At 49.9% G+C, this 12,763-nt stretch overlaps 1 protein-coding gene across 4 annotated transcripts; it reads left to right on the top strand.

Moving 5' to 3' along the window:
- The first annotated feature begins 2,984 nt into the window (after nucleotides 1–2,984).
- RBM14 (RNA binding motif protein 14) lies at nucleotides 2,985–12,170 on the top strand. 4 transcript variants are annotated; one of them, XM_089914457.1, is made up of 4 exons: nucleotides 2,985–3,430; nucleotides 3,827–3,928; nucleotides 9,046–10,510; nucleotides 11,287–12,170. In XM_089914457.1, the coding sequence occupies exons 1-4, from the start codon at nucleotides 3,094–3,096 to the stop codon at nucleotides 11,492–11,494; spliced, it is 2,112 nt and encodes a 703-aa protein (XP_089770583.1). In that variant the 5' UTR covers nucleotides 2,985–3,093; the 3' UTR covers nucleotides 11,495–12,170. The 4 variants fall into 4 exon arrangements, with proteins under 4 accessions (XP_089770583.1, XP_022447052.1, XP_089770584.1 ...); XM_022591344.2 differs by lacking the exon at nucleotides 3,827–3,928; XM_022591346.2 differs by lacking the exon at nucleotides 3,827–3,928 and having other exon boundaries at nucleotides 2,986–3,430; nucleotides 9,046–9,156; nucleotides 11,287–11,419.
- The last annotated feature ends 593 nt before the right edge of the window (nucleotides 12,171–12,763 follow it).

Genomic DNA, 12,763 nt, shown 5'->3' with positions numbered 1-12,763 from the left:
AAATTATGGTCACTCTTCCATGTCAATAGATTCTGACCTATTTTTATTTTTAGATGTTTTTTTTTGGCCTCGGGGCATGTGGGATCTTAGTTCCCTGACCACGGATGGAACCTGTGCCCCCTGCAGTGGTAGTGCAGAGTCTTAACCACTGGACCGCCAGGGAAGTCCCCTGACCTATTTTTAATAGCAACATAATATTCCATCATAAGTCAATATTTCCTTATTTATAGACATTCAGGTTGCTTCCACTGCTTGCTACTACAAACAATGCAACAATAAATAAATTTATACCAACATCCTTATTGATGAGTTTTCTGTAGGCTAGATTTCCAAAGCAGGATTACTATATTAAAGGCTCACTACATTTATTTATTTAATAATTATTTATTTGGCTGCGTTGGGTCTTCTTTGCTGTGCAGGCTTTCTCTAGTTATGGTGAGTGGGGCCTACTCTTTGTTGCGGTGCATGGGCTTCTCATTGTGCTGGCTTCTCTTGCTGTGGAGCACAGGCTCTAGGCGTGTGGGCTTCAGTAGCTGTGGCTCACGGGCTTAGTTGCTCCATGGCATGTGGGATCTTCCCAGACCAGGGATCGAACCCATCTCCCCTGCACTAGCAGGCGGATTCTTAACCACTGCACCACCAGGGAAAGCCCAGCTCACTACATTTAAAGTTTTGATATTGGCAGAATACTTACCAAGAAGGATGTAGAGTTCACACTACATATGTAGTTCATAGATACAATCTGTAAGTGTAATTTCCTCACACCCTTACCACCAACAGATATAAATCTTCTGAATTTTTTGCACATCTGAGGGGCGAAAACGTTCTCATTCTCTCAGGAAATTGCATTTCCCTGACGAGCAATGAAGTTTCTTGTTTATTGCCGATTTGTACTTCTTTTCCTATAAAATTACCAGTTAGCATCCTTGGCATATTTATCTCATCTTTTTTTCCTATCAATTTGTAGTTCTTTGTACAGTATAGATATTAACTCTTTAGACTCACAAATTTGTATCTTCAGCCCAGACCTCTGCCCTGAACTCCAGACACATATCTAATTGTCCATTGGTATCTCCACTTGATGACTTAGAGGCATCTCAAACTTATTATGTCCAGGGAACTCCCTGGCAGTCCAGTGGTTAGGACTCCATGCTTTCACTTCTGTGGGCCTGGGTTTGATTCCTGGTCGGGGAGCTAAGATCCCACAGGCGGCGATGCATGGCCAAAAACAAAGACAAACAAAAAACCAAAAAAACAACTTATTATGTCCTGGTCATCCACAATGTTCCCTATCTCAATAAATGGCAACTCCATGTTTCCATTTACCTGGAGTCATCTTTGACTTTTCTCACAACTCACATCCGATCGCACATTCTGTTGGCTCTACCTTCAAACTACTATATCCAAATCTGAGCACTTCCCCTGAATTCTGCTGCAGCCATCCTGATCCATGTCACCATCATCTCTTTCCTGGATTTTTTTTTTGGCCGTGCTGCATAAGGGATCTTAGTTTCCCGACCAGGGATTGAACCCAAGCCTGCTGCAGGGAAGTGCGGAGTCCTAACCACTGGACCTCCAGGGTAGTCCCTCTCTCCTGGATTTTTGCCATAGTGATAACTGTTCTGAGCAAATGACTGTTTTCTCTTTGTTTTTACCCATTTCAATAGCAGCCAGAATGATACTTATAAAACTATGAAAGATAAGTCATATCAGATGAAACCCTCTGCTCTCTAGACTTCCGGTCTAAGAGTGAAAGCCAAAATTACTTCAATGGCCCACAAGGTTCTACACCTCCTCCCCATCCTTACGCTCTATTATTCACTCTGTTCCCCCCTCCAGCCATACTAGCTTGTGATTCCTTGAACAGACATGCTGCTGCCCCAGGACTTCCTGACATGTACTTTCACGCTGGAATTATTCCCCCCAGAGGATGGCTTGTCTGCTCCCTCAGTTACTGCAAGTCTTTATCACTACCTAGCAGGCTAAATGTTTTACTTGTTATTATCTGTCTCTCCCCACCATAATATAAGCTCCAAGGTCGGGATTTTTGTCACTTTTTGTTTACTGCTTTATCCTTGGTCCTGCCCCACAGGGTAGGTTCTCAATAAAATTTGTAGCATGAACTTGTAAGCAAACATTTCCCTGAACTTGTCACATGTTCTTGTTTTTGACGTCTTCTGCCATGCAAAATCTTTTTATTTACATACGTACAACCGTCAGTTTTGAAGTTTTTCTTCTTTTATTTAAAGGCTCAATTTTTACCCTCTCAAGGACCGTTCTTTTGACTTAATTTCCTATTTTATTAAACTTTCTATTGTGGAAAATTTCAAACATACACAGACATATATATCTCATTCCTCGTTTGGAAAGTCCATAAAAGGGAGAGGCTCTTACTGATTTTTCAACGTCTCCAGCCTCTGCCAGGACCTCAGCAACCTCAGGGAATGCGTTTCCAAAGAATAAATTAATGGCACGAGGGTTTCTCCAGAGCAAATGCCTCTCAGGGTCCCCTCAGACCACAAGCGGCAGTCCTGGGAGTCGTTTGCTGAAGGAAGGCGTCTGTCCCGTTTTCTCCCGCCAGGCTGGGCCTTCCCGTGGACACTCGCTGCCACCTCTAGGCGCGTGTTCGGCCTAGGTTGCCAGAATGGGAGGGGCTCTGACTTCCGACTGAACAAAGTTTTTTCTTGGGGCCAGCCGATCCCGGCCCCACCCAGGCCAGAGGCCGCCTCACTGACTAGGCCTCTCTGCAGCCACTGCGCTCCTCGCACGCGGATCCCCCTCTCCAGCCCTTCTTCCCCCTCCCCCCGGCAGTGGCGGTTGGTCGCGCGCAGTCGTCCCTCTCCCACCCCCTCCGCTAACAAGCGGGCTCCAGGCCCTCTGGGATTGGCTGCGCCTGAGTGCATTTTCTCTCAGCCTCTCTGATTGGCTGCAGGGCACGCGGGATCTGGGCTCCGATTGGCTAGGTCAGAGCGCCTGCGCGGCGGGGTTCTCGGTCGCCAGCCATTCCTGGGGAGGACTGCCGGTGGGTCAGACGTTTCGCCTGTCGCTGGAGGAGAGGTCCAGGCTCTCCGGGAAGGCGGCTGCGGCGGCAAAATGAAGATATTCGTGGGAAACGTCGATGGGGCGGATACGACGCCGGAGGAGCTGGCAGCTCTCTTTGCGCCCTACGGCACGGTCATGAGCTGCGCCGTCATGAAACAGTTCGCCTTCGTGCACATGCGCGAGAACGCGGGCGCGCTGCGCGCCATCGAGGCCCTGCATGGCCACGAGCTGCGGCCGGGGCGCGCGCTCGTGGTGGAGATGTCGCGCCCACGGCCTCTTAACACTTGGAAGATATTCGTGGGCAATGTATCGGCTGCGTGCACGAGCCAGGAATTGCGCAGCCTCTTCGAGCGCCGCGGACGCGTCATCGAGTGTGACGTGGTGAAAGGTAACGTGGAGGCGGGCGCGGGCGCGCTCGGGGCACTCTGCTTGTTAGCCACGCCCCTTTCCCGGGGGTCGGTCACTGCGCGGTTGGCGGTGGGGGCTGGGAGAAGTCCGCGGGAGTGAGGCCGGAGGTGTTGGGGGCGCGTTGGGTAGAGCCACCCTCCTCCCGTGCGGTCCAGGCACCATTAACCAAATGGGAGGAAGCGGCTCTGGGTGGGTGCGGCGGCCACTGCGAGCCGAGCTACGGGGCCGGGGACGCGCCTGAGAGACTTGGGAGGGTACCGGGGGCGCGCCTTCCACTGGGCTCCTGGGCCTGGCACCGAACGGAATTGGGAAGTGACGGGCACAAGCCGGATCATGGAGCGGGGAAGATTTTGCCACTTCCCCACTTCCTCTTCAGAAGTCTGTCAGAGCAAGGGAAAAGGGAAAAGGTGGGGGCTGAATCCCACCCCCCCCAAGGCCACCGTCGTGTTCCCTCTCGATGAATGCTCCCGAGCGGAAGGTAACGGGGCCCTTGGAAGTTTCTTGGGCTGGGATCTTTTAGTATTGTGTGGCGTGGGTCTATTGATGGGTATAGTTACTCGTGGGTACGGGAGGGGCCCCTTCCTAACCACTTTGGCCTTTCAGTATTGTTAGGTGGGTTAGGCGTGGCAATTCTGTGCTTTCCAACTCCCTCAAACTTTTTTTTTTTCCCTTTGGGATCGATTTTACATCTATAAACTGGAAACCCCGACTTTTCGCATGGTGACGAAGGCTTGTTTTATGAAACGGCCTCTTCTGAGCAGCTAACTCGTCAAGCCGGTGCCCTAGGGTGGTATCCTTTTAGAAACTTGGTGATTTTGCAAGGGGGCACACTCTGAGGGGGACCTGGGGACTTAATAGTCATCTTTGCTTGAGTAGTCTAATTGTCAGGGTAGATCCCTAGTTTGCCTTCGAGAAGAATATATCACTATAATTTAGGCCTGACCTCCTTTTTGGGACTTAGTTGACTTTTTTCATAGTCTGGGTTCTTATCCCTAAGCTCTTTTTCTTTTTTGTTGGCAAGATTTGGAGGTATAGCCCTTGTGTATGTGGCCAGTTTCTGTTCCACTTGGGAACAGATCAGAGTTAACTTTGCCTTGCTATCTTCAGGGATGCAACCTGGGAGTGAGTATCTGATCCCTTGATCCTGGTGTTGGATTCATAGCTGCTCATACCCTGTGTGAGATGTTTTGAGGATAGTAAATACATTTGGGAGCAGGTGCTTATTCATTTCCACCAAGATACATCTTTTGGGTCATTCCTTATCCTTTCCGTAACTGGGGGAAGTGTGAGGGTTGCAGTCTCCACCACTAGGAGTAATTCCTTCTTCTGCATTAATACTGCATTTTGTTTTCCTCAACTCAGGCTATGCAAATTCATGACTATCGGAATCAGGCTTTCCTGCTGGGTGCTCTGATGAGGCAGGCTGTATGGTGCATGAATTTTTGCTTTTATTTAGAGTGAAAGAGTGGGAAGGGCATCAGATTGGGCCCCTGGCCAGGAAATGTATATGACTCATTATGAGAGTTCTGTGTTTGACCTATTACATTTTTTTGTGTGGTTCTCAGACAGGGTGGCTACTAGATTGGGAGTCTAGAAACTTGCATCTGAGGGGACAGTCTCTATGGAACTCATTGGTCAAGAAGCCTCCTTTGGGTTGGTAGAGAAAGCTAAAAATTTGCCTGAATTTGCTTGGGACTGACACCAAGTGACAGTGGGGGGGGTGGAGTGAAGTGTGTAACTGCATGTGGTTTTTAGAACTCTTGACTGTTTCTTTGTGAGAGTTAGAGTGAAAGTTTTGTGCATTTTGTCCCTTTGCGAACATTTGATTGGCAGAGATGCACTGATTTCCTTAGGGAGTGGTGGTTAGTTGTTGTTTGTAGTTATGCTGATATGTAAGAGAGCGCCTGATAATATTTTGAGGTAAGGGGCTGTGGTAAAGATTTGAGGATCATATTCTCCACTGATGCCTTTCTAGTTGGAGTGAAGGAAAATGAAGTTTTTAAGTTGGGAATGTAGTAGAAGAGACTTGGCTCTGGCTCTATAAATAGCTTACTTATTTCTTGCTCTGGGAATGGGCACTTGATTGAGTCATCTTGTGTTGGTTGTCAGGTCTTTGAAAAGCACAGAAGCTTGGCATTGCACAGGACAGCCAGTTCCGTTTTATTTCACAGGGGGAATAACGTAGTTGCTTGGTTCCAGGAGCTTAGATACGATTTGTAGAGTAAAAATTTCCATAGCAACAGCAGATTGTAACCACTCTCCACAGCTACATTCTGTTGGGTGTTCAAGGATGAAGTTTGAGAGTTGCTGACAGCTTTAGGAACCATTTAGATTCCATGAGAAGTCTGAAGGGCAGAATAGGAAACTGTTTCCTCTCCTTTGTTGTGGGTGGCCATTCTTTCCTCCTACATACAGCTCTGTAGTTTCAAATTAGAATTTTTTACTCTTCTGAGAATAGGAAAACTCATTTTTCTGGATTCTCTTAACTTTGGTACTGGAGGAATTGTGAAGTCACCAGACCATTAGGATAGCTCTGTAAATCATTGCCTGCTAGTCCCTTTAAATGCGATGGATTTCCTTCAGGGGACACCGTTTCCTTGAACTACCTATCCAGGCAGGTGGGTCCCTGGAGTTTTCTAGATCTTTGGTTTTTCTTTATTGTCCTAGGAGTAGTTAGGTTCCTGGGCATCTTTGGAAGGGCTGGGTCAGGGTTTAGCTGCTCACTGTGATAAGTGTTAGTTAGCCCTCATGTGATGGAGTCAGCTGGACAACCTATTCGCACTTCCCTCCAGTATCAGGCTTAGAAACTCTCTGATATAAATTGGATATAATTGTATCTGATGGCTTTCTTTTTATCAGCTATATAGCTTATCTGTGTGGTCAATTGAATTGTACACATGAAATCTCAGTTTTCAAGTTTCACAAGTTGGTCTCTTAATAAAACCCAGCTAAGTAGGGAGTAGATAATGTGACATCCTATTGCTCTTGTAAACCCATTGAAAGTTTTTGTTGGGTGTTTTTTCCTAGCTTATTCCAGTCCTAGGAATTTGTGGATAGGTTAACCAGGAATATAGTATGGTTCCTTAATATTCCCTCATAGTGCCTGAAAGTTTTTTAATTCCCTTTAATCTGCCTACACTCTTGCTTTCTGCTTGCCATTGCATTCTCCTGGTGGTAGGGTCAGCTCAGCCTTTGCTTTTAAAGAGATCTGGGACCACCAGCATTGATTTTTAGCTCACTGTACCCAAACTGGAGGTGAGAGATGAGAGGACAGTTTTGGTGCCCTGTGGCTAGGCCGAAAGGAACGCTTTTCGCCTTTCGCAATTGGAAGAATCAGGTTCTGGCCATAGGGGTGTAAAGACAGTTGTGATAGTTCATTTTGTTCCTTTATCATCTCTGGCTAGTTCCAAATTTGCATTTACAGGTGACATTGTATCTCTTGTGTTTTATTAGAGATGAAAGATCATATCTGTAGGGAACTAAGCCTGTGGTTATTCCTAGGCTTGAATAATTATCATGATTTTTATCATTATATAGCTATTTATACTTTACAAGGCTTTTTTTTTTTTTTTTTTTTTTTTTTTTGGTGGTACGCGGGCCTCTCACTGTTGTGGCCTCTCCCGTTGCGGAGCACAGGCTCTGGACGCGCAGGCTCAGCGGCCATGGCTCACGGGCCCAGCCGCTCCGCGGCATGTGGGATCTTCCCGGACCGGGGCACGAACCCGTGTCCCCTGCATCAGCAGGCGGACTCACAACCACTGCGCCACCAGGGAAGCCCTACAAGGCATTTTTGTCATCTCATTTGAATCTTCTAACTCTGAGGTGGGTAGGACAGATTGTCAGATGGAGAAATAAATTGTAAGTTCCATAAGAACTTACAGCAAGTCAGTGAACTGGATCTTCAGCTGAGGCATTTTAGTGCCTAGCCCCAGGATTCCTTTTGCTATACCACACTTCTGACTTCTACCTGTTGATTATTTTTATTCTTATTTGTATGAGAGTCACGTTGGTGGCTTACATCCAGGAAAATGGCTTGCTTTATAGGAACAGCTAGAGAGGGCATCCCAGTATGAAAGTTTCTAGAAATTAGGACACTTGTTTAGAGGCCATTTAAAAGGATTTCTTATCAAGAATGGAACCTTAGTAATTTCATCTAGGTAATTCATTTCCTAAAGTGATGTGAGAGAGATGGGGTCCTGGTGCTTGGACTTTAAAAGTAGCCACAGGTCCAGATGGGGTTAAGTGCATGGCCTTACTTACCACCAGCATGACCTTTTTCATTGTTCTTCAGATTTTGCTTGCACCATCGTGGTTTGTGAGTTTGGATGTGAACAAGAATTTCTTCCTATTACTTCCTTTCCTAAAGTTTTCTTGTTCTATATGGTAGATGAGTAGGACTTTGAGATCAACATCCTGTCTTAGAGGTTTTCCTACCACAGCTCATTTAGAACTGAATGAGGACCTGAGGGGTAACCTGCTTAGCAGAGCCTGCTAGTTGCGGTAATTGCAGCTTCTTGCTGTGAAGCTGAGAAACCAAATCTTTTCTGTGAACAGAAGCCCAAGGGGTAAGGAATACTTCTGTCTCTTGATGAGTAACCTCTGATGTAATGTAGACTGGGGGGGGGGGGCGTGTGTGTGTGTGTGTGTGTGTGTGTGTGTGTGTGTGTGTGTGTATGTGCGCGCGCGCCTTGGGCCTGAACTCAGCCAGGAGGCTCAGTTTCCATTCTCACATCTTATTGGCTTACGTGGGGTCCAGCTTCTCCCCTTCTAAGCTTAAATGTCTAGTCTTAATACACAATCCTGCCTTACACATTGACTTCTCAGGGGTAGACTGGTGTAGTGAAGAGGCATGGAGAGCTGGGATTCTGTTTCTGGGTCTGACACATGGTTTTGTCGCAAGCCGTATAAATTCTCTTGAGTGTGTTTGCCCACCTGTAAAATGCGGATAATGATCCTTTGCTCTGCCTGCCTCCTGGGATTGTTGTGAGGCCCAAATGAGGTCCTGTGCATGGAAGTGCTTTGAAAACCGGGAAGTACTGTGGGAAAAGGGGAGATCGTACTGGAGGAATTTCATGGACTGTGCATTGCAGTGTAGCTCTCCTGCCTTAATTGGACCCTGGGCTGAGACATGGGTCATTCCAAGACATAAGTGGTCATTTTCAGTGTTTGAGAGTTAAGCCTCAAAGGTGAACAGTAGTGTTTGGTAATCTTGGGATAGACAATACTGAATAATTGAGTGATCCAGGAATGCTTTCTGCTTTTTGTCTGCTCGTTTATACTTACAGGAGATGTGAAGATTTTTATCCTGTGTTGCTGTTCATCTTTGCTCTTTCTTCTCTCACCAGGAAGTTGGGTGAGGTGGCAGGGGGAATGGGGAGAATGGGAAGAAAGCCATAGACAAAGCTGCCTGCTTGGGACAGTCAGAAGCTTTGTTATATGGGAGCTACATTTTATGACCTACTCCTGGAGAGGAGGGTTTGGAGGCCTGGAGGTAGCTGGCAACAGCTGGGTGCTGTTGGTGTGTCCAGTTTGGGACCCATCAGGTAGCATGCCCTGCCCCCCTAATTGCTAACCCTCTGTCTGCTGCTTTATCAGACTACGCGTTTGTTCACATGGAGAAGGAAGCAGATGCCAAAGCCGCCATCGCGCAGCTCAACGGCAAAGAAGTGAAGGGCAAGCGCATCAACGTGGAACTCTCAACCAAGGGTCAGAAGAAGGGGCCTGGCCTGGCTATCCAGTCTGGGGACAAGACCAAGAAACCAGGGGCTGGGGATACGGCATTCCCCGGAACTGGTGGCTTCTCTGCCACCTTCGACTACCAGCAGGCTTTTGGCAACAGCACTGGTGGCTTTGATGGGCAAGCCCGTCAGCCCACACCACCCTTCTTTGGTCGCGACCGCAGCCCCCTGCGCCGTTCACCTCCCCGAGCCTCGTATGTGGCTCCTCTGACGGCCCAGCCAGCCACCTACCGGGCCCAGCCCTCAGTGTCACTGGGCGCTGCCTACAGGGCCCAGCCGTCTGCCTCTTTGGGTGTCGGTTATCGGACTCAGCCCATGACAGCCCAGGCAGCCTCTTACCGCGCTCAGCCCTCTGTTTCCCTTGGGGCCCCATACAGGGGCCAGCTGGCTAGCCCTAGCTCCCAGTCTGCCGCAGCTTCCTCGCTTGGTCCATATGGTGGAGCCCAGCCCTCGGCCTCGGCCCTCTCCTCCTATGGGGGTCAGCCAGCTGCGGCTTCTTCGCTCAACTCCTATGGGGCTCAGGGCTCCTCCCTTGCCTCCTATGGTAACCAGCCATCCTCTTATGGGGCGCAGGCTGCCTCTTCCTATGGGGTTCGTGCGGCTGCCTCCTCCTACAACACCCAGGGAGCAGCTTCCTCCCTAGGCTCCTATGGGGCCCAGGCAGCCTCCTATGGGGCCCAGTCTGCAGCCTCTTCACTAGCTTATGGGGCCCAGGCAGCTTCTTACAGTGCCCAGCCTTCGGCCTCTTATAATGCCCAGTCTGCCCCATATGCTGCACAACAGGCTGCTTCCTATTCTTCCCAACCTGCTGCCTATGTGGCACAGCCAGCTACAGCTGCTGCTTACGCTAGCCAGCCAGCTGCGTATGCTGCACAAGCCACTACCCCAATGGCTGGCTCCTATGGGGCCCAGCCAGTTGTTCAGACCCAGCTGAATAGTTATGGAGCTCAAGCATCAATGGGCCTGTCAGGCTCGTATGGGGCTCAGTCAGCTGCTGCGGCCACTGGCTCCTATGGTGCTGCAGCTGCCTACGGGGCCCAACCTTCTGCCACCCTGGCAGCTCCTTACCGCACTCAATCGTCAGCCTCATTGGCTGCTTCCTATGCTGCACAGCAGCATCCTCAGGCTGCTGCCTCCTACCGTGGCCAGCCGGGCAATGCCTACGATGGGGCAGGTCAGCCGTCTGCAGCCTACCTGTCCATGTCCCAGGGGGCCGTTGCCAACGCCAACAGCACCCCGCCGCCCTATGAGCGTACGCGCCTCTCCCCACCCCGGGCCAGCTACGACGATCCGTACAAAAAGGCTGTCGCCATGTCGAAAAGGTACTGTATGCCCCCCCGCCTCTGCCCCCAGCTGGGGCTCAGGGCAAGGGGCTGAGGTTGGCATGGGAGGGAAACTGGAGCCATCGGCCCCTCCCTTGGTCTTCTCTACTCCTGTGGGATGTCCAGAAGCTGAGGGGGGTGATGTCTGTGAACTTTCCTGGTCACGAGGGTTCAGGTGGAGCATAGTGCTCAGACTGGGGTGGTACCAGCTAGTCAGGCTGGGAAAAGTGTCACCTGTCAAGGCTAGCCCAAGTGCTATTGGAGCTACTGCCTGCAAGATTGTGGCCCATAGTCTTTCCCACTGTCTGAAGGATCCTTAAGCCTGTTACGTGGTTGTCCTGGCCTCTGGTGGGGGTGGGTTTGAAAGAGTAGTCCCTTTGGCAGTCACTGGCTGAAGGCAGGGTGTATGTGGTGCGTCCACTCTTTGGGAAGTTGGGGACCTTGCTTTCGTCCGCCGTTCTGTTGGTAAACAACCAAGGTCTTTCTCTGCAGGGCCCAAGGGTGGGGATAGTTTGTCTGTGGTTTGGGAATGCAGACCAGAATCCACCTTGGCCAGTTCAGAAGGGAGGTCTTCAGTGGTGGGCTTGGTTTCCCACTGAGTTGGACCAGGCTTGAATTCTTGCCCTGGATAGGGTGTTGAGCCTTCTGACAAAATCTTGTTTGTTGGAGACCAATCTGATTACACCCTCCCTATCCCCATTGGCATCTCCCCCGTGCCCACCTGGAGCCCTCCCCTCAATTGTCTCATTCACCAACTGTCTTCTTCTCTCGACTAGGTATGGTTCCGACCGGCGTTTAGCCGAGCTCTCTGATTACCGCCGTTTATCAGAGTCGCAGCTTTCGTTCCGCCGCTCGCCGACAAAGTCCTCGCTGGATTACCGTCGCCTGCCCGATGCCCATTCCGATTACGCACGCTATTCGGGCTCCTATAATGATTACCTGCGGGCAGCTCAGATGCACTCTGGCTACCAGCGCCGCATGTAGGGCCATCCTGGGACAGGGCTCCACAGGGAGGGAAGGAGAGGAGAGGTGGGGTAGGGTGCAGACCCAGGTTGTAACCACTGGCCCATACCTCTCCTGTTTGCGGTTTTTCATCCCCTCTACCATGTGGGCCTTCCCCAGGAGACGATCCTTTTGAGTGTTCGGCAGTAACCTACTTTATTCCTTCGCCTCAGCAGCAAATCTTGCTACTGGCTCTAGATCTGCGGTTCCCCTCTCCCCTGCCTCCCATCTCCCCAGGATGGGAATTTCTTTTATGTTTTTATTTTTTTCCTGGCTCCCTTTTATTTTTGTGCGCGATATTTAAGGTCGTCTGGATGGGGAAGCAACCTGCAGCTGAGGTCGGCGGCGCCTTTTTCTTTTTAGATGTGAGGGAGGCCAGGAAAGGGTTAGCTTAACCATTTCCTATGCGCCAAGCTGTGCCAGTTGTCCAGGGGGCCCTGACTTTGTCCCTCTGTAGACTGTGTTGAGACTGAGTTCCTGTTGGGACAGTTGGTTGGTATATGTCCAGATCCCTCCTGACCCCTGATGTTCTAGCTGATGCTGTGCGGCACAGTCCACTTCCCCATCTCCCCAAGTAGGTGGTGTTAGAAAACCTTAATTTTTTTTTCCCTTTTGTATGGACTACAAATAAAACTTGGGGCGATTTGCAGTTTGGAAACCTGGTTGTCATTGTCTTGATTGCACTCAGTTTCAGAGAAGCCAGTTTGACATCCAGGAAGACATGACAACTAAAGGCAGGGTGGCCAGAGAACCCAGGGCAGATGAGGAAAGGGGTTTGAATGTAGGAATTAGAATGATTTCCCTGCTGCCAGAGGGATTTAACCCATCGTCGTTCTGCTAGTCTGCCATCTTTAGGACTGGAGAGTCTGGCCCAAGTTGCTTCAGCTTGAGTTAATCACACCAAAGCGCAGTAACTTTACTGCCCATTTTCCTCGCCTGTGCTTGGCTATTTTCCTTGACTTGTCTCCAGTTCAGGAAAATCCTGAGCTCCAGCAGGGTGGTTCTGGGGTTTGGCTTCTCAAGTGAGAAGTGGGGAATGGGTGGCTTTGGTGCTTATGAGGCTAGTAGGTCCTTCAGGCAGTGGGCTCCAGTAAGTACTGGGGCTGGGACAGCTACTGGGAAGGAGCCAGTAGTTGGGGTGGGGGGGTCATGTCACTGTCTGGTAATGCCCTGTGGTTGGGACAGTTGGAAGCTGGTATGGGGGATTCTGGCTATAGACCTGGTATTTCGCACGTCGAACATCAGCACGGA

Source organism: Delphinapterus leucas, chromosome 7, assembly GCF_059928025.1.
Source record: "Delphinapterus leucas isolate spDelLeu-1000000601 "Yukka" chromosome 7, BTC_Dleu_Yukka2, whole genome shotgun sequence".
NCBI lineage: Eukaryota > Metazoa > Chordata > Mammalia > Artiodactyla > Monodontidae > Delphinapterus > Delphinapterus leucas.
Note: the sequence above shows the minus strand (reverse complement) of the source record. Positions and strands in the feature narration are given on the sequence as shown.

Excerpts from the sequence above, each read along its gene's own strand:
- RBM14 (XM_089914457.1), top strand. The coding sequence starts at position 3,094 with ATGAAGATATTCGTGGGAAACGTCGATGGGGCGGATACGACGCCGGAG. Across the intron at positions 3,431-3,826 it reads CGAGTGTGACGTGGTGAAAG|AAGTCTGTCAGAGCAAGGGA; the intron begins GTAACGTGGAGG and ends CTTCCTCTTCAG. Across the intron at positions 10,511-11,286 it reads GCTGTCGCCATGTCGAAAAG|GTATGGTTCCGACCGGCGTT; the intron begins GTACTGTATGCC and ends TCTCTCGACTAG.